At 41.0% G+C, this 26573-nt stretch overlaps 1 protein-coding gene across 1 annotated transcript in view; it reads left to right on the top strand.

Annotated features, from left to right (window-relative positions):
* The window catches only part of UGGT2 (UDP-glucose glycoprotein glucosyltransferase 2), a 146887-nt gene that overhangs the window by 90014 nt on the left and 30300 nt on the right, over positions 1-26573 (top strand). Inside the window, exons 17-28 of the mRNA XM_060191876.1 lie at positions 799-963; positions 1261-1384; positions 1477-1575; positions 2891-2985; positions 4706-4912; positions 7021-7152; positions 7380-7504; positions 10499-10594; positions 15119-15221; positions 16807-16886; positions 21447-21630; positions 26374-26532. Coding sequence (XP_060047859.1) covers positions 799-963; positions 1261-1384; positions 1477-1575; positions 2891-2985; positions 4706-4912; positions 7021-7152; positions 7380-7504; positions 10499-10594; positions 15119-15221; positions 16807-16886; positions 21447-21630; positions 26374-26532 — 1569 coding nt within the window. The remainder of the gene's footprint in view (positions 1-798; positions 964-1260; positions 1385-1476; positions 1576-2890; positions 2986-4705; positions 4913-7020; positions 7153-7379; positions 7505-10498; positions 10595-15118; positions 15222-16806; positions 16887-21446; positions 21631-26373; positions 26533-26573) is intronic.

Genomic DNA, 26573 nt, shown 5'->3' with positions numbered 1-26573 from the left:
TGTTGTTTGATAGGACAGAGAGAAATGGAGAGAGGAGGGGAAGACAGAGAAGGGGAGAGAAAGACACCTGCAGACCTGCTTCACCACTTGTGAAGCGACTCTCCTGCAGGTGTGGAGCCAGGAGCTCGAACCAGGATCCTTATGCTGGTCCTTGAACTTTGCATGCATGTGCTTAACCCGCTGGACTACCGCCTGACCCCATCTTACTGCTTTCTTTTTTTTAATAGCTTACTGAGTTGAATGAAACCATTCTGATTTTGATTACTTTGTCACTCTGTTGACTATTTGATGGGCCTTTTCTAATGGAGAGGCATGTCATGGCATATTAAGATGTGCAGTACGTGCCCTTTACATTTACTGTGAACTTCTCTCTCTTCTTTTCTCTTCTCTTCTCTTCTCTTCTCTTCTCTTCTCTTCTCTTCTCTTCTCTTCTCTTCTCTTCTTCTCTTCTTTTCTGTTCTTTTCTGCCTGCCTCCAGGGTTATTGCTGGGGCTCCGTACCTGCTACGAATCCACTGCTCCTGGAGGCCATCTTTTTTCTGTTGTTGCTGCTGTTATTGTTGTTGCTGTTAAATAGGACAGAGAGAAATTGAAAGGAGGGTTAGCTAGAAGGGGGAAAGAGATACCTGCAGACCTGCTTCACTGCTTGCAAAGTGACCCCCCTGCAGGTTTGGAGCCAGGAGGACTCAAACTGGGATCCTTGAGATTCACTCTATGTGCACTTAACCCGGTGTGCTACCTACTGCCCTTACTGTGCATTTCTCAGACAACTGTATTCCCTTTATTTTTAATTGAATAGGAGGATGCCAGCTTTTATAAGATGACTGGACTGGGTCCTTTGCCTCAAGTTCTTTATAATGGTGAGTTATGTGACAATGAAGAGCTGAGTATTGAAGAAAGAGAATCAGCTATTCTTCAGAGAATCTTGGATACAACAGTATACTTACAAAGGGAAGTTTTTGTGGTAGGTCTGATAATATCTATAAATGTATGAGTTTTGTCTTCTGTAATACTGTAACAGCAAAAGTCAGTTTTATAAAATTTCTCTCCTGATAATTTTGTGATTTAAAAAGTAATAATTCTACCTATACATAATTGCATCTGAAAATTATTTAATTTTAAGGCAAATTCAAAAAGTTATAATATTCAAATTCCATAGTCAATGATTCTTAATTAAGTAATCTTTAAATATATTTTCCAGATAACTCAAAAATTATGCATATTATTTACTTATGTTACCTACGTGGCATTGTTATTTTAGGGCATAATAAATGATCGAACAAGTGCAATTGACTACCTCATGGAGAAGAATAATGTTGTACCTCGCATAAATCCCTTGATTTTGAACTCTGAGCGAGAGTACATTAATCTAATATCTACCTCAGGTAAAACAGTCCTTTCACATACTTTATTGCTAATGCATATAGTGTTGCAAGTGCTTTGTTCATTGTTTAACATTCAGTGTGAAAATTTTCAGTCACTGCTGACATAGAAGATTCCTCTACTTTCTTTTTCTTGGACTCGCAAGATAAGAGTGCAGTAGTCGCAGAGAACATGCATTACCTAACCCCAGAAGGTAATAAGCGTATTTCCCTTTTCCAGATTTGCTCCTAAAGGCGCAGACACTTGTGATCTTAGCAAGGTGCTCGCATAGTGCATTTTCACATGCTGATATTTGAGGGGAGGCCTGGCTTTCAGATCCAGAGTTTGTCCTTTGTTAGACTGTAAGGGTTGTGCTGAGTTTGCTGAGGAGGGGCTCTGTGAGTAGCAGGTTGAATTCCCATGTGTGGGGCCTGGTTCCATCCCTGACACTAGTCGTGCTCTGGTCTCTCTCTCACTGACTTAAATGTTAAAAAGAAAAGTGGGGTTGGGCAGTGGCACACCCAGCTGGGTGCACACATCACCATGTGCAAGGTCTTGGGTGCAAGCCCCAGGTCACTCCCTATTGCAGATAGAGAAGCTTCGGTTCTGTGATCTCTTTCCCTCTCTTTCGCCTCTGTCTGTGTCTTTTAAAAAAGGACCTTATAAACTGAAAAACACTGAACTTCTTCTACAGCTATGTGTTAAAAACTAGTTGTTGAAAAATGTTGAGGTCGTCTCCTCTACCACACCTTGGTTGGAACTCAAGAGTGTCATGTGAAGTAAGATAAGCCAGAAAGGAAAGGACGGTTACCAGAAGCTCCCAACTCACTTCCTAATTTTCGCGGAAATTAGGAAGCAGCAGCAGAAAGGGAAAATAGACACGTGCACTGAGGGTGGCATATCCAAAAGCAAAACAAAGGACTCTGGGGAAGGGGACTGGGGGTGGGCTAGAGGGGCTCTGCGGTCCTGGACCGTGATGGTGGAAGAGGACCTGGGTGTGGGGAGAGAGTGTCTTGCAGACACCTGTCATGGGGAGACGAGAGATGGTTCCTGTGTGATCACAACTGTATTGTAAGCCGTCAACCAGTCAATACAGTGAAGACAAAATTATCAGTGGGAGGGTAAAGGAGGGCAAAGCCAGAGGCCTGCCAGGTGAGCTATCTCACCCCTTTTAGTTTCACTTTAAAAATAAATTGGGGGGGGGCAGGAAATAACTCAACCAATAGAGCACACACTGAACTGCATGGTGACTGGATTTGAGCCCCCTGCCACCACCACATGTGAGCGCCATGCCATGGGGAAACTTCACAAGTGATGCTGTGGTGCGTCTCCTCCCTCTGCCTCTCCCTCCTTCTCTCCTTCCCTCTCCCCTCCCTCTACCTTCCCTTCCTCTTTCAGTCTCGATTTTGGGATGGGGGTGGGGAATGTCCACTAGGAGCAGTAACAGCCACACATCGGAAATCCCTCCCGGTGAAGCCTTGGTGTGGAGCAGCAAAGATCTCATTTGACTTGACTGTGAACCTTTTCAGATGGCAGCATGATTTCAGCAGTTTCTATCTGGATTGTTGCTGATTTTGACAAACCATCTGGGAGAAAACTCCTTCTTAATGCATTAGAGCACATGGTGAGTATCTGGTAATTCTTAGAACCAGTTTTGCAGCCTATTAGAATTTTGAGAAAACCATATGAAACCACATTCATTCTGTGTTTCCCTTTAACTGCTGTAATTTGGTTAGAACGTGGTGTTAAGCCTACGACAGGAATTCACATTCAGTCTCCATGTGAGACAGCTCACCTTGTGATTCCTGGCCTGTATCTTCCATGCTAGCCTTTGCTATGGGGTGTTTCTACTAGTGTGTATGGACTGAAAGCCCCCCACCCCCTCCAAAAAAAGAGAGTTCCCTGTTCAAATAACATCTGTCTTGTTAGTGTTTGAAGGTGGGGCCTTCAGGAGGTGATACTGAGTCTGAACCCTCACTTTTCTTTGGGGGAGTCAGGGCCAGCTCAGTGTCTGTCCATCGTGGGAGACCTCAAGGGGAGCAGAGCAGACAACCCTGTACAGGGTCCTCTCCAGAACCTGACCACACTGGGCCCTGACCTGAGTCCTGTAGCCTCCAGAGCTGTGCAGAGTAAGCTTACAGTTTGTGGTGCTTTGCTGTGGCAGCTTGAAGACACTAAGCCCAGTGGGTAGAAGTGAGCTGGGCCACCAGAGCAAATGACTCTAGTGCCTACCAACCACCTCAGAGACCCTGACCTGACTTTATGCCAGCAGCAGGCTGTAAGAAGATGTTTCTTTTAAATATATGTGTGTGCGTGTGTATATATATATATTTTTTTTTTTTAAATTTATTAATGAGAAAGGAGGAGAGAGAGACAGAGAACCAGACATCACTCTGGTACTTTGCTGCCAGGGATTGAACTCCGGACTTCAAGCTTGAGAGTCCAATATTTTATCCATTGTGCCACCTCCCAGGCCATGGAAGGTTCCATCATATCCGGTAGCACGTTCTCTCTCTGATGATTTAAGAACTAGATTTTTCTTAGTGGAGTGTATTTAAGCCTTAAGTCAACCTTAATTCTCTTGGTAGGTAGTAATCACAAATCAGTAAAACAAATCAGTATTTTTTTATGTTTTCTTAAAAGTACTCTTTTATAATTTAATGTATTTCCTTTTTTAATTATTTATTGGACAGAGACAGTGGAGAGGGAAAAGGAGATGGACAGGGCAAGAGAGAGGTGCCTGCAGACCTGCTTCACCACTTGGGAAGTTCCCCCCACCTCCTGCAGGTGGGCACTGGGGTCTAGCACCTGGCTTCCTGCATATTGTAATGTATACACATCGTGCCACATTCCACTCCCAAACCTAGTGTGTTTCTGAGAGGACATATTAGTCTAGATAAAACACCTCTAAAACAGAAATAAACATACTTTATGACATTATTAGATAAACTTAAGTTGATCAAATTACTGAAATCACTTAGTAACTTAAAATAGCAGCTGTTGGTTTCCTCACAGTTTCTGTATTTTAAGAATTGAGCATTAACTTTGCTGAAGGGTTGGGACTCGGGTTTCTCAGAAGGTCTGTGTCCCGATTTAGCCAGCGTCATCAGAAAGCTGACTGGAGCTAGAGGGTCAGCTTCTAAGATGGCTCCCCTGTGTGACTCCTGGCAAGCGGCCTGAGCAATTCTTTCGCTCTTAACAGAGTGTACCATACAATTAACGGAGAGGCTGAGAGTAGAAGAGCCTGGTGGTAAAGTGAACGAATGTGACTCCGAAGGAAAAGTTTTGTTCTTAAAATGGTCTATGAGCTAATGGTCTCTTTCACCTATAAATGTGTTTTTCAGAAAACAAGTATTCATAGTCGATTGGGGGTTATTTCTAATCCTGCATCAAAAATAAATGAAGAGAACACAGTTATTTCTAGAGGAATTTTGGCAGCTTTCCTCACACAGAAAAACAGCTTGCTGAGAGATTTTCTCTGGAAACTGGCAAGGGAAGAAACTGCTGCAGCTCTTTACTCTGGAGACCAAATGAAGGCTCTGGTTACTGAGGTCAGTCGCGACTTGAAGCTACAAGTATCTGTTGCATATCCCACAGCACTGAGGCGCCGCACTTTTGATGTCTGTTGCTGAAGACCTATGAGAAAGTTTTAGTGGGGGTAATAAGCATGTCTCTGCAGTGGGGAAAGACAAATGCTAAATGATTTTTGCACAGAGGCAACTAACAAATCAAATTTCCTGTATTTCATCTCCTCCATGATCTGTAAAGTTGATAGTCTTCTAGGTAGGCTGTGTACGTCAGTGAAGAATTGAAAGTTGAAAGGGCTATATACAAATAACCCTCAGGTAATTTGACTGAAGAGTTGTAGTCCAGAGCAGACTGGAAGGTAGATGACCCGAGGAATAGCTTCATTAATGTAGGCAGGATGCTTGCTGTGCAGTAGGTGGCAGGAGTATGCTTGTACACGAAGCAGAGTTCCTGCTCTTGAGGAGCTTAATTTGGAAAGTTAAAAACAAGCTAAGTGATAATTGAAAGAGTATAAAGAAACAGAAGGTCTCAGTTCCACCAAGTAAATGGATATTAGGACTTGATAAGTAGCGAAGAGTCTCTAGTAGGTAGAGTGAGGAGTAGGATGATCAGTTAGAAAACTAGAAAATGTCATGATCTCGTCAAGACATTGCTGTGTCCTTGGACTAGGTAGCAGCGGTAGTGTTGGTTCCATGGTTGACACATATTTGTTAGAGCTGGGATCAGTAGGATTACTTGGTCTGTTGAATGTGACATGTGCCCGTAGTATTCTAGAATTTGGTTTGAGATATGGTAAGCATCGGTGGTATCTTATTTATTGAGAAAGTCTAAATGAAGAGAAGATTTTCCACATGGACATGTACTTGTTAACTAGAGATACATTTTGACATTGAGGTGGAAATGTTAACAATTGAGTAAATGAGAGTAGTTACCATTGGAGGCTTGGCTGTCAATTTTTTGTTATTAACTTGCTACATAATTATTTCATCCACTTCTTAGCAAACTAAGAAGTGGATGAAATACCTTGCATCGGGTGATGGATGTTGGAGAATGGGCTAAATATAGAGCACTGAAGATTGGAACTTTTAGGAGTTGCAAGACAAGGGGGATTTAGCAAAGAGGACAGATGAATTGGGAGGATGACCTCGAGAGCATGGTGTCCTGTGAGCCAAGTGGAGCACGTAGTTCAAGCAGGGGAGTGATCAGCTGTGTCATACAGCCCTGAAATCTGCCTTCATATCTGATTGTTCTTTTTGTCAAGGTGGGCAGGCATTAGTGAGGACCAGTCTCAGTGAGGTGGCTGGTGTAAACATAAACTAGATTAAAGAGTGTGGGAAATCAGGAAATAGAAATAGTGAAATTAAACAACAGCTTTAAAAAACATTGCTGAATGAAGAGCGGAGATAGATTCTGTAGCCAGAATGGACTTAAAGGAGAGACTTCTGACTGTGGGAGAACACTTTTTTTGTAGTCTGATAGACAATCCATCTAAAAAGTGAGAAAGAATGATAGAGAGGGGAACAAGGTAGTAACAGTTCTTGAGTAGATAGTAGTTTGATAAATCCTGGTACAAAAAAGTCTTATGTCTTAGTAAAAAAAAAAAAAAAAAAGAAAAAAAATTGCATAAAGCACCTATTTCTTGTTCTCAGTCAAGGTCCAGAGGTGTGTTTCTCACCAAGGGCTACTTCTCTGTTGCAGAGTTTAAACACACTTGACTGTGTGTGTGGAACTGGCATAACAGGGTGTAGCAGAGTATCTCTGGTATATATATTCCTGTATACTGCGCACATCAGAGTAGGGGTCCAGAATTTAATTCTGAGTTCAGAATCTAGTACGCATTTCATTTCTTAATGATAAAAGTTTATGTAAGTTGGTGTTTCCTAGCATTTTACTAATCAGTAATCCACATGAAAGCAAACTTTTGTCGTCTTATAACACAGCTGCAAATACTATAATTGATTTGGCAAGGAAGATGCTTTTTATGTGATTTAAGAAGAAAATCACATTTTAAAAATCACACTTAATGTGATTTTATATTTTGTGCTAATATTCAGTAGGCTTTGTTAAGAAAATGATTTAGTATACTTACTGTTCTACTTATTTATTTCATCATTTTAAATTTATGTTTTAGGGAATGGATAAGAATGCTTTTGGAAAAAAATACAACACCATTGGAGTAAATATTTTCCAAACTCACCAGTTGTTCTGTCAAAATGTACTTAACTTGCGTCCTGGAGAAATGGGTGTTGTCAGCAATGGGAGAGTAAGTAGAAAAGCTGTCACTCACTTTTATTAGTCAGAAATCTTTTTCTCTGGTTTCCGAAGGACTTAGTAAGTGGTAGAGTTAATAGCTTCCACCTGTTTATTGAGTCTCTAATTAGTCTTTTCATGCTTGATGAGAAAATTAATGTAGCTACTTGACAAGGAAATATTGTCCCAAACTGGTATCTTCTAAAAGATATGCAATAATATCACCTCTTTTATTTTAAGTTCATAGGACCATTACACGAAGATTTCTATCCAGAAGATTTTCACTTGCTGGAAAAGATTACATTTACGAATTCACTACAGAAAATCAAAGACATTGTTGAAAATATGGGAATCAACTCCAAGAAGTAAGTGTTTTAAATCATAAGAGCGATTTATCTCAGGGCTTAGTATTTTTTCAAGACGAGGAAGTATTTGTAGTACACAAGTGAAGATATGAATGACAAAAGCCATTAAAAGAATATAAAGAAATAATAAAAGACAACCAATCATCGAGTCAGCAAAACCTCAGAGAATGAATTTTGTTTTATTTGACTTGAATTTTACTGTCACTTTGTTACCTACCAATTCCTCTCCTCCTTCCGCAAGAGATTAAAAAAAAAAAATTCCCTAAAGTTTGTGTGCGTGAATCCTACCTCTATACTGTAACCTTTGCGCATATGTGCTTATCCATTACTACTGCTTATGACGCTGAATGCTTAGGCTCCTTTTGCTACTTACAGAAGTCTCACCCATATTCTTGTATATCCAGCTAGTGTTTTCAGTTCTTTTTTGTGTTTCCTTTTCTGAATTATCCATAACTGATCTGTAAACCCACCACTGGTGTGCAGAATAAAAAAGTGGTTTTCAAGCATGCAGCATGTTGGCATCTGGCTAGGTCACTGTGTGCTCGTGTCCAGGCCCAGACCCTGGCACCACCCGGAAACACCATGGACAGCCCCTCCATGCCTGGTGGAGTGGTGCTTGGCAGTTTTCCTCTCTATGTCTCCCTTGCTCTCTTAAGTGTACAGAACTTTAAAAAGTGATCTGGGAAGGCCTCTTGGCAGTACAATGTATGCAAGAGGCCCTGGGCTCATTCCTTGGCGTTGCATTTGATTTACCATTTGGAAACTATGCTGATGGGAGACGAAAGGTGTGTGTAAAGTAAGGACCTTTATGTAGTGGAGAGAAAAGGAGCCATTTGTTTTTAAGTGGAATAAAACTAAAAGTATTATAATTTTATAATTCAGTAATTTACACCTAGTGTATGTTAAAAGCATATCACTCAGTGCTTATATTAGTTTTAGAAATATGACATTCAAGAGCTCATTTTTCACCTTATAGGTAAAAATACATTAAGGATATTTGGGAAGCTAACTTAGCCATCATCAAACTGCATCCCAAAACAGAACCCAAAACAAGACGTCAGAAGCCAGTGGCTAGGGGAGTCGGGCTGTAGCGCAGCCGGTTAAGCGCAGGTGGCGTAAAGCACAAGGACTGGCATAAGAATCCCAGTTCGAATCCCGGCTCCCCACCTGTAGGGGAGTCGCTTCACAGGCGGTGAAGCAGGTCTGCAGGTGTCTATCTTTCTCTCCTCCTCTCTGTCTTCCCCTCCTCTCTCCATTTCTCTCTGTCCTATCCAACAACGACAACAACAATAGTAACTACAGCAATAAAACAACAAGGGCAACAAAAGGGAATAAATAAAATAAATATTAAAAAAAAAAAAGAAGCCAGTGGCTAAACTATACCAGTGTCCCCTCTGCTAATGGTCCCAAATTGTTGCATGTGTATACATAGTGTTAAACAAGTTATTGTATGCTTAGAATGAATTCACATTTACTTAAATCTAAACATGCATGGAAGTTTTATGTCTGGTCTGCAAATTATCTTACTTGGATCGTACACTGCTTTGCCCTGTGTGCAGCCTGGGCTCAAGCCTCCCCTATACTGGAGGGCACTTCAGCCTTTTTCACACTCTCTCCCTGCCCCTCTGTCTGAAAAATAAAATTAAAAGGTATGTTTCCTTCATAGGTTCTTCAAGGGTTAGTTAACTAGGGAAGTAGAGCTTGTAGGATTCTGGAAGATTTTCCCCAGAAGCAGATAAATTGTTTTTCCATTAAAGTGACTGTGATTAGTTTGATTCCAAGAGGCCTCTCCTGTTTTTAGGCAGAAGGCACTAGGTGGCCTTTCCCCTCTTTGGTTCAAAGTACTTTCCAATGAGAGAAAAACATTGGTCTATATACCTGAAAATTTAGCAGAGCTTTTATAATTAAAAAGAAGAAAGAAAGGTGGTTTGGCGCTTCAAAGATTTCTAAGTAGTGTGGGGAGCCTTGTTTGTCCATAAATATTTCTTCCTACAGTTTTACATATGAGGTATGATGTGGCTAATAAATTTCTCTGAGAAAGATTAGCGAGCATGGCTTTTGAGGAGGTGATTTCATGCATGCTTGTTGAATGCGGTGCTCTGTGGAAGCTGTGGCAGGGTGTACAGCAGGGCATGGAGAAGGGGGACTGACAACCACTCAGAAGCTTTTTTTTTTTTTTTTTTTTAATAAAATGGTGCTTTTCTTTTCCCTGTAAGAAAGTCTTCCTTGAAGTTTAGCCAACATTTTCTATTCTGACATAGATTTAGTACATGTTTATAATTTTGGTCACATTTTACAAACGTAATATTTTTTTGTGAAATCTGAATTAGTTTTCAGGACATAACTTTGATCCCATAGAAATCTAGGCTTCTTAAAAGTGTTCTGTTATTTTCCATAGTCTTACAGACACTGTTGAAAACACTGCTTTTAAGTGTGTAAAGGTCATAATGATAAAAAAAGATAGGATCATTTTTAAAAGCAACAGTTCTACCTTACTTTAGAAGTTGTTTATATGAAGTTTGCCTATTAATAATTCTTTAAATTTTCCCCTTTAGAACAAAAAATGTGTGTGTGTGTGTGTGTGTGTGTGTGTGTTTACTTTCTTTTATTTGCCTCCAGGGTTATCTCTGGGGCTCAGTGTCTGCACTACAAATCCACTGATCCTGGCAGCCATTTTTTCCCCATTATTGCTGCTGCTGCTGCTGTTATTGGGTAGGACTGATAAAAATTGAGAAGGGAGGGAAAGAGAGAGAGAGGGAAAGAAAATAGCCACCTACAGACTTGCTTTACCACTTGTGAAGTGCCTCTCCCCTGCAGTTGGGGAGCCGGGGCCTCAAACCAGAGTCCTTGCTGCCTGTCCTTGTGCTTTGCACTGTGTGTGCTTAACACGCTGCACTCCCAGCCGGCTCCCAAATTTCCCCTTCGTAAAGCACTGTAGCATGCCGTACTGGAATTTGTCTTAACCACATTTTATCCGCTCTCTGGTTTCTCTAGCATGAGTGACCTTACTATGAAAGTTGATGGCCTTATCTCCTCTTTGCCTAAACGTGGATCTCGACATGATATCACACTTCTTAAGGAGAACCACAGGTAAGAATAGTTTCTCTGTGCGTGGTTTTTTTGTTAGTATGTGCTCTTCTCAATCATGGTTTCCATCTGCATTTACTAAAACACAATACAGTAATGTTCAAAGTAGAATGAAAAGTCCTTTATTAGAGAATAAATCTATCTGACATTAAGAAAATAAATTTCAGTTATGCATTCTAGAGAATAAAAGATGGTAATATAGAGAATATGAAATTTCAAGAAATACTAGGAGTCTTCTTATTCTTACCATTAATGCTCAGCGATCATTTGGAAGTTTTTACAGTATGTTGAGTTAATATAAATAGTGTCATCTCTATAAGTACATAAATGTCAACATATAAAGGACTATTACAAAATAAATTTGACTAGTAAAATGTGGGTGTGTATAGCAGCATGTGTTACATGAGACAGGACTCCAAAGTGGTGACAGTTACCTCTTCATGGACAAACTGTTGTCAGGTCAAGTGAGTTTGGAGAACACTGCATCCTGGGTGGGTGGTGGGAGAGGGAGAATGTTATTGGCCTCAGCAGACTAAGGGCTCTGAGATACTGTGCAGTTAAAATAAGGCAAAAGAAAAGTTCATCGTGGTTAATTTGATTTCTGTACATTTATTTATGGACAACGTGCTCTGTTAAAAATTATCTTGAGGTCAGGCAGTGGAATGGTGCTTCCTGTTGATCATACACTTGAATACTCTCAAGCCCCCAGTCCCCACCTGTGGGGGTTGGGTGGAGGGGCTTCACAATCAGTAAAGCAGTGCTACAGGTATGTCTTTATCTTTCTCCCCGCCCCCCAGCCATCTCCCTCTCAATTTCTCTGTCCTATCAGAAAAAAGGGAAAAGAAAAAATGGCCACTGGATTTGTCATGCAGTCACCAAGCCGCATTGATGACCCTGGTGAAAAATAAAGACAAAAAGAAATTATCTGGGGCCATAATATAACTCACCTGATAGAACACACTCCTTAGCATTCTCCAGGCCCTGGATTTTGAGACCTGGAGCCATCTTGGATGCTGGCACAGTGCTGTGGTGTTTATCCCTCTTTGTCAAAAACAAAAAGAATGAAAAAAAAAAAAAAAGCCAGGCTTAGGAGTGGTGGTGTCACTTGTGTGAGGCCCCGACGGGACAGTAAAAGCCTCCTGTCCTCTGGATACAGAGACGGCTGTTTGGGGGGGGCATCTGTCTCCCTGGGTACATTTCTGGCTTCCGTCTCCAGCACTGCATGGGCGCAGCAAAGGTGCTGTGTGGATGGTGGAGCAGAGCTCTGACATCTCTCTCCCTTCTGTCCTCCCCTCTATTGTCCTTTGTCTTGCCTCCCCTCTACTCTTCCTTTCCCCATCCATTCCTTCCCTCTACTGTCCCACATCCTGCCTTTATCTCTGCTCTCTCATAAATATTTGAAGGAAAGGAGAGAGGAGGGGAAGACAGAGACGGGGAGAGAAAGATAGACACCTGCAGACCTGCTTCACCACCTGTGAAGCGACTCCCCTGCAGGTGGAGAGCCGGGGGCTCGAACCGGGATCCTTACTCCCATCTTTGCGCTTTGCGCCACGTGCACTTAACGCGCTGCACTACTGCCCGACTCCCTCATGCATGAGCTTTTGCATTCAATGTGACACCATGTTTAAAAAAAGTGATAAAGGTGGGGTTTTATGAGGGGGACAGGGATGTGGGTCAGTGGTAGAGCACAGGCCTTGCACTGAAGCACCAGATTCGATCGGTTATAGTCCCCCACCCACAGTTAAAAGCTGGGTTCCTGAAGATGGCTTTGCTGTAGATTGTGAAATAAAATACAGCAGGCTCTATCTTAGGGTACCTAGAAGGGAAATTGTTGATTTTTTTTAAATTAAGGACTACCTAGAATTACAAAACAGACCAGATAATATGTAGCTAAACTATAGATACGGTTTAGAATTGCAAAACAGACCAGATAATATGTAGCTAAACTGCATGACCTTTTCTTATCACCATTCTTATGAAATTAAATGAGGTAAGTTACTTTAACAGATTTATACAGATTAGCAGGGACAATAACAGCTCACCTCACCTGGGAGGGCCCCTGCTTTGCTGTGAATGGCCCAGGTTCTAGCCCAGCTCCTACCATTCTGCGGACAGTTTGAGTGCTGTGTTACCTTTCTCTCCCTCTCTGTCTGTCTCTGTATACCTCTCTCTCTCACTTGCTCGCTCATTCTCTTTCTTGCTTACCTCCCCCCCACACACACACTTTCTTTGAAGAAGTTGGCCTAGAGCCCCAGCAGTGACCAAAAAAAAAAAAAAAGGCTGACATTTTCATAGAATCTTTCTGATCTTTAGGGCAGATGCAATCTTATGTTATTTGCATTCACTGCTGGAAGGCAACATACGCTTAAGCTGTAGAACGTCTTATCTTTGTGAGGTGTCTTCACACTGGTAGAGCATTATCATTCTCAGGGAAAGTTACTTTCTAATGAAAAATTATCTAGCACCATTAGCAATGGGATTTTTATTTTCTAGAAAGCTAGGATTTAGTATTTTAATAGAATTTTCCAAACTTGATTTCTTAAATGTCATGTGCTAAACTACTTTCAGACATCTGTTACAAAACACTCACTGTAAACATTAGTGACAATACTGTTCCAAATAGCCATATGTTGTACTTAGAGGTTTTGATATGTATCTGTCGTCTCCTATATCAGATGTGTCAAGCATTTGATCTTTGTTTTAATATTTTTATATTTGTGTTTCTTTTAGATAGAAACAGAAATTGAGGGGGAAGGGGGAATACAGAAGACGGGAGAGACACCTGCAGCACTGCTTCACTGTTTGTGAAGCTTCCCTGCTGCAGGTGAGGACCACAGGCTTGAACATCAGTCCTTGTGCACTGTAATGTGTGCACTCCACCAGGTGCACCACTGCTTGTCCCCAAACATTTGATCTTTCCTGTTGACTGTCACAGTCTCTGCTCTTTCAATCTGTCAGTGTGTCCTGCTGCATTTTAAGCATACCATCTTTGTGGAGTGGAAGGATAGGCTGTGACTTTGTGACTGTGGTTTACATCTCTCCGATTTTACACTGTTTCTGTCTGGGGGGCATAGTTATATATCTATCTGTGAATAGATATGGAGAATATATTGGTGTGTATCTGTGTTTACACAGTACTCACTCAGTGCCTACCCTTTCTAACGTAAAATCACCTGCTTTCTGATTTAAGCATCTAACTTTTGCTTTCTGTGTATTTATACATGTTCGTGTGATATATTTATACAGAACAGTGTGCCTGCTAGGTTGGAGCCTGGCCCCCATTGCATCAGAGGTGCAGTGTGTCTCTGTCCTACTCTCTCTCCATATCTCTTTCTCTCTCAAAAAGTTGGCACCGAGTGATGAAGCCCCAGTGACTACAACAGCAGCAAAATGACAGGAGTAAAATTTTCAAATAAAATAATATGTAAACAGCGATCTCTCCCACCCAGAGGTTTGTGAGATTCAGGCCTGCTGCCTAGAATATCATAGATACTTCATGCTTTATAGTGACCATGGGTACTTACTACACAAATGCTATGATGCCTCTCTGTATTTAGAAGTAAAAGAATTAATATTAAACTCGAATGTTAAACTGTCAAATCCCTATACATGAATCAGCAGTGTGAATCCCAGAGGTAGGATTCAGGCCAGCAAGACTTAAACTCATTGAAGGTATTGAGTGATTGAATGAACAGTGATTCTTGGGTTTTTGTTTTGTTTTTGTTTTGAAGCCTAGGAAAAGCAGAAGCACATTAGCAATGTTAGGCTATAAATATAAAGTCTGAGATTGTTAGTTGTAGCAGTAGAAACACTGCTGTGTGCCTGTGTGCGTGTCTGTGTGTGTGTGTGTGTGTGTGTATTCACATCATGTGTTTCTGTATCCACAAATATGTGCATGCATTTGTATTTCTGGATGTGTAGATGATATTTTATTCATAAATTTTTTCTTATGTGGACAACATATGTTGGAGTCCAGGTAGTTAATGCAAAGTCTAACAAAAGGGATAATTAGTTAAATCTGTTCTCAAATCTGAGGAAATATTTTCAACAAACATGAGTATTTTGCGTTATTTGTTTGCTTGTTTGAGTCATGAGAATTTGGTGATTTAAAAACTATCTGGAAAAAAAGCTATCTGTTTTCACTATAATAGTATTATTCTTAAGAGTTTTTTTAAATTATTTATAAAATCCTACTCTCATTTTCTTTAGTTCTTTCCAGTTTTATATTCTGTTGAACACAAACACTAGGCTTTTTAATTTGCATTTTCTTGTGTAATATGACAGTATTTTTTAATCCAACAAGAAAGTAATTATATAAAGAAATAATGTATATAACTAGGAATAAGATTAATTAGGTAACTGAATAACCATCATTTTTTTTTTCTTCCAGGGCACTGCTCAGCTCTGGCTTATGGTGGTGTAGGGGATTGAACCTGGGACTTTAAAGCTTCGGGCATGAGAGTCTGTTTGCATAACCATTATGCTATCTGCCCCACTAATGCATCATCTTTTTTTCTATTTTACTAGTGTTATAAAAGTAAATCCACTTGAGAATGACATGTTCTTCGACATAATTGCTATTGTTGATCCATTGACAAGAGAAGCACAAAAGATGGCACAGCTGTTGATTGTAAGATAACATTCTTATTCTACAATGTGTATGTTTCATTATTTAGTGTACTAATTTAATCTTGAAATGTGTCACTGTTCTTTTAAAGTCTGTTCAAGTATATTTTGTTGGTGTCCAAACTTTTAAAGTACCCCTATTTGAAATTACTAAGTACTTTTTTATGACAACTTGAAGAAAAAAAAAAAAGCAACAGTAGATACTATTTAAATGTCCTCTGACAGATGATTTCACTTAGGGAAACAGGCTAAAATAATTGGACATTAATTTAGATGAACAATGTAAATGACCTAAGTGGGTAACACTGGTATCTGGTCTCCTGAAATCTCTAACTGCAGTTCCTCCCAGATATTTGCGCTACCAAATCAGATTTGAAAGAGAGACTACAAATAAGCAGGATGGCGGACAAGGACTTAAGTTGGATGTGAGAGTATTTTGCAGCCACCTTTCACAGGGAGATGAGAAATTGTACCCTTATATTAACAACTGTACTGTGAACTATTAGTCCCCTCCATAATGAAGTAATTAAAAATCTTTAGTTTTGGAAAGCCGCAGTCATTCTACCTGTTCAGCAGGTATCCTGGTTCAGTGACACGTAATGAGAGAGAAAGGGAGTACAGACCTGAAGCTCTTAAGCTCATCATCTGTATGTTCTAATTCCTGCTCAGCCTACATCCTTTCTGGTCCGTAAATCTTTTTTTTTTTCTCCATTGCCTACATTCTTTGTTGTCAAGTATCTTCCAAAGCTTCACTGACTTGTTAACCTTAATAGAAGTGAGAACTACAATTTCAGGAATCCTCCTGTTAATTATGCTCTTCGGAAATGAAAAAAGAAAAACTAGAGTATTTCATCTGTATGAAAATTAGACGTTCAGGAGGTTGGGTGGTAGTGCACCAAATTAAGTGCACATTGCGTGAAGAGCAGGGACCAGCACAAGGATCCTGGTTCAAGCCCCCAGCTCCCCACCTGCAGGGGAGTCACTTCACAGGCAGTGAAGCAGGTCTGTAGGTATCTATCTTTCTCTCCCCCTATCTGTCTTCCCCTCCTCGCTCCATTTCTCTCTGTCCTATCCAGCAACAACAACAAGGGGGAAAAGATGGCCACCAGGAGCAATGGATTCATAGTGCAGACACCAAGCCCCAGCAATAACCCTGGAGGCAAAAAAAGAAGTTCATACAGCTTTTACAATATAGATAAAATTCTAAAAGGGTCAAGGCACTTTTGCCATTGTTGCAAAGTCATCACTTCATATGTGCAGATCATAGCTCTGTCATTTCACTTGTTCTTCAGTACTTACAAAAACTTAGATAGTAGGAAGGAAAGTTGCACTAGGCAGAAGGTGGGAAGCATAATTCTCAGGCATTGAAATGAACTGTTTGAGTCTTTCCTCTGCTGTGATTCACCGTGTAGTCTTCTGCAAATTCCCACATCTCTCTGTGTGTCATATATAAGCATAGCTGCCTTAAAGCCGTGTTGTGAGAACCAGATGGGAGAATAAACGAAGTGTTAATGTAATACCTGGTATGTAAAAAAGACCCAAGAAATGTATAATATTACTTAATATCAGATAGGACATTTTTCTAACAGGTACTTGGCAAGATTATCAACATGAAAATGAGGCTGTTCTTGAACTGTAAGGGTATGCTTTCAGAAGCCCCTTTAACGAGGTGAGTTTGGGCGTGGTGCTTCACAGCAAAGCAAAAGAGTAAGGGGAAAAAGGGAAGGGAGGGCGTGGGTCCCAGTGCATGATGGCGGAAATGGACCATGGTTGGGGATGAGGGTGTTTTACAGATGTCTGTCACAGAGAGGTGAGAATTGCTTCCATGTGTCAACAACTGAAAATGATTAAGCCCCACCCCAACCAACCAAGTAATAAGAGAAAGTAGACATGATTTTGTTTTGAAGAACTAGTAAATGTGAAGGTGAAAAATAGAAGCCATAATTACTGTTCTTGTTTCCTTCCTTCCTTCCTTCCTTCCTTCCTCCCTCCCTCCCTCCCTCCCTCCCTCCCTCCCTTCCTTCCTTCCTTCCTTCCTTCGCCACCAGGGTTATCACTGGGGTTCTGTGCCAGCACTACAAATCCCTACTCCCAGTTGCCATTTATTTTCTTGGGGTTTTGTTATTATTGTTTTTGTTTTGTCTTTGTTGCTTGTTTGATTGGGTTTTTTTTTTTTTTTCTAATTTTTTTAATTAGGACAGTAGTTGGGTGAGAAGGGGAAAGTAGAAAGGGATAGAGACCCAAGCTCATTGTAGGATGCAGAAGGTGGAAGGTCTAGCTTCTGTAATTGCCACTCCCAGAGGGTTAAAGAAATAGGAAAGCTATTAGGGGAGGAAAGGGGATACAGAGTTCTGGTGGTGGGAATTGTGTGGAGTTGTACCCCTCTTATCCTGTGGTTTTGTCAGTGTTTCCTTTTTATAAATAAATAAATAAATAAATAAATAAGAAAAAGAAAACGGGGGAGTAAAAGATATACTCAAGGCCAGGTTGTAGCACACGTGGTTGAATGAACAAGTTACAGTGCTCAAGGGCCCAGGTTCCAGCCATTGGCCCCCACCTGCAGGGGAGAAGCTTCACAAGTGGTAAAGCAGGTCTGCAGGTGTCTTTCTGGGTCTTATCTTCCTCTCCTCTATTAATTTCCCTTTGTCCTATCAAAACACAAAATTAAAAAATAATAATTAAATCTTAGAGAGATAGACTCCTGCAGACCTGCTTCACCACTTGTGAGGTGTCTCCCTGCAGGTGGGAAGCAGGGGCTTGATCCTGTGTGTTTTTGGTTTTTCTCCTTTTTAATAAAGTGTTTAACTCAAATAGTTCAGGGGACTGGAGATAGTGTGTTCATTTTAATTGGTATGAAAGTAAAATAGTGGGTGGAGAGCCAGGTCAGCAGGAGAGAAGGCACAGGACTGGAGCCAAGCCCCTGGAGGCTGGGAGCTCCAGCAGCAAATGGCACCGGTAACGTAGCCATTTTGTCTGAGCAACAGCAGTCAAGCTGCTCGGGGCACGCTGACTGTGAGGGGGACCTCTGAGCCTTGGCCCAGGGCTTCAGGGGTGACAGTCTGCTGAGTTGGTGCTGGGGTCACACCGTAGCAGGGATTGTCTGCCAAACTCAGGCAGACATTCAGGTGATTTGCAGCAACTGGCAGTTAAAAGGTTAACAGGCTGCAGCTGATGGCCAGATGGTAAACTGAGCCCTGCTCCTTCAAACCCAGCTGCCCACTGGCTGCAACTCACCCCTACCCCCACCCTGCGGCTTGAATTCAGACTGAAATCCTACAGAGAAGCCATACGTACACTCTACAGAGTATAAAACAGCTCAAGGGAATAACAGCAAAGAATCCAGACACCCACCATCTTAATATGTAAACAAGTGAAATCTAGTAATTATAATTATAGCACCACCTGTAGGCTCAGAAAAAAACAGCACAATAAAAGTGCAAACAACAGAGAAATAGCAAAAACAAACTTCAGAACATGACTACTCAAAAAGACAGAAATGAAACTGAAAAATTACAGGAAATTTAAGGTATAGAGGGACGATCAGAGAAAGACTATAGAAGTCATTATGAGGTCTCTCCAAGAGGCTAAGCACGTACCGAGAAACATACTCAAGAGCTGAAAGAATGTCTTATTAAGGAATTAAGAAATGCAAAGAGAGAGCTCACTAGGTAGGCTGCCTGCATTGCTATGAGTGCAAGAGATTTGAACCCCAGCACCATGTGGGTGGTGCCATCCGTGCCAGTGTAGGAAGCTCCAGTGCTATGAGATGTCTCCCTCTCTGTTTGCCTCTGTCTAAATGAGAAAGTGGCCCAGAGTGTTAAAATTTGCACATGCGTGGATGGCGTCCTGGTTCCACATATCCTAAGGTAACATAGCCAGTAGAATTGACCCAAATTGTAGGATTAAATGGATTTTGCTTATCTGTAGGCTATTTTTTTTCTCCAAATGTTATCTCAGAATAGCTACTTAGAAGTATGAAAATCAGAAATAAGGTTGAATTAAGGACTAGTTGCACTTTCAGTACTTACTCAGAAGTGAGTGATCAGAATGATCGGTGATCGCATCTACTATTTGGGTGTATTTAGGTATAATTAGTTTTAGAGCACTAGCGATAGCCCTGGCGGCAAAAAAAAAAAGTAATTAGATTAGAATAATCTTTTAATCATATTAAAAGTATGCCACTATATATAAACATTACTCACTAGTCATGTTCTGTTGAAATACATTGTGTTTCAGTTGTGGACCACAACATACCATATCTTCTTTTTTGAATAAGAATCAGCATCATTTCCAGTGATCATTGCTGACAGAAGCATACAGTAGCCTCTAGGTATCCCGAGACCAGGGGAAAAAAGGTCTTGTTACTATACTTTTCTCTGGATAATTCAATTATGTGGTTCTAAACAGTCCACATACATATACAGGAAGCAGAAAAGCAGCATTCAGCTAATCCCTCCTTTATTTTGGGGCTTCTTTGTTATAATTGATAAACACACTGTATGCTGTTCCCTTGAACTGATATTTTAAACACTGTAATTTTTTTAATATTTGGGAAATGATGAAGTGGGAAAGTGTCGGAAATCTAAAGGAAAGTTGAGCCTACAGGCTTTCGTTTCCTCAGTCTCTTGTCTCATGTCTCATTCCATCTTCATACATCTCACTTAATATTTGTCATTCACATTTTATCACATGTCCTTCTAAATCTGAGCAAACCCTTTCACTTTTGTTCAGTGATGAATTGAGAGGAGTCCTCTGTGTAATATCTACAAAGTTTTGAGACATGTCATAAAGAATAGGTACACTGTACACAAGCAAGAATACCTGCCAGCAGGGTTAGAACACAACTTCACTGAGGTGTGGTAACACCTAGTGTACCAGAGAGGTGCCGTGCGTGGGTAACCATGCTACTCAAGACGCAGCCCAGGCCAGCAGCCCAACAGTCTGACGTGCTCAGTAGCATATAACAGGCGAAGAGTTTGTCCACCAGCTCCCACCTTTACCTTGGAAGATTATCTCTGTCTTCTCAGAGATGGTACTAGGTGAGCATTCAATTCAGTATGTATGTCTGAATAGAAGTTTCAAAATTGGTACTAGAAATTCAACTTAAAGGATGACTTGCTTCCAGTTCTTATTCCCTTCATGGTGATAGAAGCAAATAGAATGGCTGAAAAATAAGTGATGGTCAAATGTAAAGACAGTGAGTGAAAACACATGTTTAGGGGTGGGTGTGGAAGGTTCAAGCCCCCACACACACCTGCAGGGGTGGGGAAAAGGCTTCATGCGTGTTTGTCTTACCTTTCTCTGTTTCTATCTCCCTATCCCTTTCAATTTATGTCTGTCTTATCAAATTTAGGAAAAGGAAAAAGTGGCTGCCTGGAGCAGTGGGTTCATAGTGCTGACACCAAGCCCCAGTGACAACACTGGTGGCAGTTTAAAAACAAAACACAACAAAAAAAAAGACACATTAAAAACTACAAGAAGCTGCATCAGACATTATATTTTTTAAGAAATATATATTTATTTGTTGCCCTGGTTGTTTTATTGTTGTAATTATTGTTGTTGTTATTGATGTCGTCATTGCTGGATAGGACAGAGAGAAATGGAGAGAGGAGGGGAAGACAGAGGGGGAGAGAAAGATATACACCTGCAGACCTGCATCACCGCTTGTGAAGCGACTCCCCTGCAGGTAGGGAGCCGGGGGCTTGAACCAGGATCCTTACACCGGTCATTGTGCTTTGTACCACCTGCGTTTAACCCGCTGTGCTACTGCCCAACTCCCCAGACATTATATTTTTAATAGATCCTAATTAAGTCAACTAGGAAATACTTAGGATATATAAATATTCAGCTTTACTATTTATAGTAATATAAACAAAAGAATAGCAATTGTCTCACATCATTACTCTTCAGCAGTATATTGTGGTTTTAGTCTTAATTTTTTTATTATCTTTATTTTATGTATTGGATAGAGACAGCCAGAAATCGAAAGGGAAGGGTGTTACAGATAGGAAGAGACAGAGACTTGCAGCCCTGCTTCACCACTCACAAAGCTTTCCCCCTGCAGGTAGGGACTGGGGGCTCAAACCCAGGTCCTTTCGCACTGTGACATGTGCACTCAACCAGGTGCACCACCACCCAGCCCCACCCCATCTTCAGGCTAAAAGCATTTTTGAACAAGAAACAATCTCAATTTGACCCCAACGCATTGGTTTGTCTGCTTTCTCAACAGCTTTTACCGTTTTGTTCTGGAACCAGAACTAATGCCAGGAACTCATGATTTTCTTGGACCAGTGGCTAAATTCTTGGATATCCCCGAGTCACCCCTTTTTACCCTCAACATGATTACTCCTGAAGGCTGGTTGGTTGAGATAGTGCAAAGCAACTGTGACCTCGACAATATCTACTTAAAGGATGTAAGTTCCCTTGTCAAGTGCTGTAAAGAGAGAGGAATGGGGGGCGTGGTCAACGGGTTAAGTGCACATAGTGTGAAGTGCAGGAACCGGCTCTAGGGTCCCGGTTTGAGCCCCCAGCTCCCCACCTGCAGGCGGGGTCACTTCGCAAGTGGTGAAGCAGGTCTGCAGGTGTCTTTCTCTCCCTCTCTCTGTCTTCCCCTCCTTTCTCGATTTCTCTCTGTCCTATCCAACAACAACAAGGGTAACAAGATGGGGGAAAAAATGGCCTCTAGGAGCAGTGGATTCCTAGTGCAGGCATATCCCTGGGGGCAGAGGGGGGGGGTAGGCTAAGCTCTCACCAGGAGGGAGGGAGTGGCCATTCTACAGCTGCCCGCCAGAATTTTCTTCTTTATGATTGTAGGTCCTGGCCCAGCCTATTCCCTTTATTTTTCTGTTTCTCTAGCTTTCAGATTCTGTTTCCTTTTATTGCTTCTTACCCCTGGTTCATAACTGTTGCTCTAATGAAAACATTGTAGAAAATTTGGAGGCAAAGGACCAGGGAGAGGGCTCAGCCTACTGGAGTACCAGACTTGCATGCCTGAGGTCTCAGGTTTCAGGTTCAGCCCCAGCCCCTCCTTTATGCCAGTGCTGAGCAGTGCTCTGGTCCCCTCTCTTCCCTCCCTCACCCCCGTCTCCTTGCCTTCTCTCACATTCTCTCTCATAATGAGTAAGTCCTTTCAAGTAGAGAGAGAGGGACTGAGAGAGGTCTCATGCTGTGGAATGCCCACCTTGAGGCCCCAGCACCACATGGGAGAACCATACGGAATGATGATGAAGTGGTGCTGTGTTGTCTCTCTCCCACTGTCTGTCTGAAATTAGAAAAGGGGAAAATTATAGCTAGCTAGCTAGCTAGATTGATTGATTCTTTGATTCATTGATTGATTGATAGATCACACACAAATTGGAGACATGGCAGTTCAAAGCATCTCTAGAAGTACGTACTTTTCCCTTCATGTTTTGTTTTTCATTCAGAAAACTTACTTAAAAGCTCCATCTGGGGGCCAGGTGGTGGCATATCTGGTTGAGCACACATGTTACAATGCCCAAGGACTCTGGTTTGAGCTCCCAGTCCCAAACTGTGCGGGGGAAGCTTTTCAAATGGTGAGCAGGGCTACAACTGTCTTTTTCTCTCTCTTCTTCTCTATTTCCCCCTTCCCTCTCAATTTCTAGCTGTCTGTCTAATAAATAAAGACGATTTAAAAAAAAAAAAAAGTTCCATCTGGAACTCTGCCTCAAAGTCAGTAGCCAGAGAAAATGGTCCTCCTTGAATGAGAGGGGCAGCAGGGAAGAAGCTCACGCTCACACATGTGGATGCTGCTTTGCTGCTCTTCATTAGCCTAGGCGTGAGTGACCCTGTCTAGCAAATAACAACTCTCGTCCCCACCTGCTGTCTTCTAGTCTACAGCATGAGAATGGGGGGCAGCTGTGGTAAAATTGAGTCTTTCAAAACATTGCATTCAAAATGGAAAAGAAACACAGATACACAGAAGATACAGGCATTAGAGGAGAGTGTACCTGGAAAGCAGCTACTAGGGACAGGAAATAGTGCCTTCTCCACTCCCCCCCCCACCCCTGCCAGGGTCACACAGACTCACCTGTCTCCTGTTCTGTCCGGCAGCTCACTAGGTATCACCTAGACCGTAGCCTGATCCTTTTCTCTGTAATCACTGCTTTACGATCGTTGTAATATTTGTCTCTTGTTCATTACCTTTTGTCCAAGATGTTTTCTTCTGATCCTCTTGTGAGCAGATGCTGTGGGACCCTGAGCTGTTTCCCTCAGATGTACTCCTTGGTATCCCCAGTTTCCCTCCAGAGAGAACCTGAAACCCAGTCTTAGCTGAACTGAAATGAGTTGTTTGAATTTAGGGCAAACATGGGAAGACAACAAAAATAATAAGATCCTTGAGGGAAATTTCAGGAATGGACTTGGGAAGAAGTAAAAATAAAACAAAGTCGGGAGTCTGGCAGTAGCGCAGCGGGTTAAGCGCGCGTGGCGCAAAGCACAAGGACCGGTGTGAGGATCCAGGTTCGAGCCCCCGGCTCTCCACCTGCAGGGGAGTCCCTTCACAGGCAGTGAAGCAGGTCTGCAGGTGTCTGTCTTTCTCTCCCCCCTCTGTCTTCCCCTCCTCTCTCCATTTCTCTCTGTCCTATCCAACAACGACGACATCAACAACAATAATAACCAACAATAAAAACAACAAAGGCAACAAACAGGAAATAAATAAATGTTAAAAATCTAAAAAAAAAAAAAAAAAAAAGAAAATCAGGTCTCTTACAGAAATTTTTAAAGACTGCTAATTAAGAGAGTTCAACAAGATATATCAAGATGACTTTCAAAATTCCAACAAAAGGGGGAAAGTTTGTAGTGAGAATAGTGAAACTTAGAGAAGATTCTAAATTGAGTCTCCTGGTAAAAGGGAGACTCGGCTTCTATTAAACAATTAATGGAGATTAGAACGTGTTTTGTTGTGAGTGGATGATACAGCTATGTCTTTAATGAAGCCATTCAAACTAATAGTAGCTCTGTTACTGAGACTAAGAAATCATTTCCTCTGTCTTCATAGGGAAATTAGAAATTCCAACAACTATAAAAACTTAACTACATTGGAAGTTTCTTCGATGTCATTATGTGCTGTACAAACTTAGAAATCCCTTACAAATAGAAAATTAAGACATTTCTTGAGAAAAAGAAAGGGTTGTCAGTAAAAGAAGAAAGAGAACCCTAGTGAAAATGAGACTTAACAATTGAAAGATGTCACAAAACACTGGATTGGACGAATACTATTTTCTACAACTGCGTTCTCTGGCTTCCCAAGCAGGGGGCATCTAGGAGATGACCTCACCTTTCTTGTTGCTTCACACTCCTGGTTGACAAGTGCTGTTCTCAGGCAAAACATGTAAAAAATAAGCGTTGGCCAAAGCACGCATCCAAACAGTATGTGAAGACTTGGGAAAAAAAATCAATCTGGTCAAACTCCTGCCTATCAGGACTTTGTTTATTGCAAGACCAGCCTATAGTTAAAGGTGACAGAAGTGTTTTATTATAGAAAAGCCTGAAGTGAAGACCGTTGCTTTTACCTGGAGTTCAAAAACTACTTCTCAGAGCCTCTTGTTAGAACTGCAGCAAAGATTTCAGTTCTGTTTGATCACAGCCTGTATCTGAAAGACATCAGCATTAGTGACACACAGTAGTTGCAGGCCCAATAAAGAGAGGAGCCAAGTAAATGTAAAATGGCTAGTGGAGAACAGGATGTGACTTTTTGAATTCACAAACACGCAGTATGTTATACTGAAGTATAAGTAATTCAGACCTGATTTTTATCATCAAGACACCATCAGTGGTGGTGTTAAAGAGTTCCTACTTGGTTGCCACAGATTGTTAAGAAGTCTAAATGTTAATCTTTATAACTAAACTTAGCACATATAACAGAAAATTCCAATTTGTTCATCCATAGAATGAAACAAAACATGTCTATTTAGAAATTCTAATATGTCCCCAAGTTATATTTGAAAGGTATTAAATTCTTGTCTCATTTCAACAGTTAAGTATTTAGAATAAGTAAAATGAAATGCCCATGTCAAAAAAGATCACTAGCTTTCATATTCTTGCTGAAAATAAGCCTTGAAATTAGGGACCGAAGTAACTTAAATACCTTTGTGAAATATTAGTGAACTTAAAATATTAATTAGAAAAAACTCTGAGGAATAAATTACCTTTTTTTTTTGGTGGTGTTTGAGTTAAGTCTCATCCACCTAAATCTGTTACATGAATTTGTAAGGATATGAGAGATTTTCACAGTAATGTATTACAAAAAATGTATTTGAATTCTGCCCTAGTTTCTAATTCACAATAAAAATTAGTTGAACTTTACTTAAAATCACACTGGGGCACATTCCCTGTCGTGTACATAAAATGAAGCCAAACCAGATGATCTCGGTAATTGTTTTCTTTCTAACTTGAGTGTTCTCATGCTCTAAGATGTTAATATTTTATTCAAACAAAGTGATAGGAGGACTTTAAAGTTCACTGTTTATTGGATAGAGATAGTGAAAAAATGAGAGAGGAGAGGGAGAGACACCTGCACACAGTTTCACTGCTCTCAGAGTGTTCCCCTGCTGTTAGAGACCTGGAGCTTAAACCCAGGCCCTTGAGCATAGTAACATGTGCGTGCAGCCAAGTGTGCCACTGCCTGCTCCCTAAATTCTGGTTTCTTTCTGCCATTTTTTCAAAATATTGCTGTTTGTATTAATGAGAATATTGGTTTTTGAGTTACAAAAGAATTAATTTGTATTATAAGAAAAGGTAGTAGATGATTAATCTGCTTCCTTCCATGTCTAATGTGGAAGCTGTGGAGCACAGAGAGTAAGACAGGTTTTTTCTGTGGACTTTTCCACCTAACTCTGACTTGAAGAGACCCTTTGAAGATCCCAGCTTCCAGAGTTCCCCACCCTCTGCTCACCTCTTTCCTACTTGCAATATTGGTCCATCTGCCAGGGACTTGGAACAAAGCTGATGTTTCAGAGTTAAGGAATTCATCAGAAGCTTGAATCTTAGATACGCAACAATTAAGTTTCCTTTTGTAAAACAGAAACATGATGCCCTGCCCTAAATATGCTGGCTATTATCAAAAGAATCACATTTCTCTATTATACGTTTATATGTGAGAGTCACTAATAGCAGAAACAATGACACCCTTTCCTTAGGTTGAGAGAACTGTTGAAGCAGAATATGAACTGGAGTATCTACTGCTTGAGGGACACTGCTTTGATGAAGTAACAGAACAGCCTCCTTGGGGCCTGCAGTTCACACTGGGCACTCAAAATAAGCCTGTGTTAGTGGATACCATAGTGATGGCCAACCTTGTAAGTATTTTAAATACATAATTGGTAATATTTAATTTGAA

Source organism: Erinaceus europaeus, chromosome 5 (genome assembly GCF_950295315.1).
Source record: "Erinaceus europaeus chromosome 5, mEriEur2.1, whole genome shotgun sequence".
Classification (NCBI taxonomy): domain Eukaryota; kingdom Metazoa; phylum Chordata; class Mammalia; order Eulipotyphla; family Erinaceidae; genus Erinaceus; species Erinaceus europaeus.
This window is presented reverse-complemented; position numbering and strand designations above follow the sequence as displayed.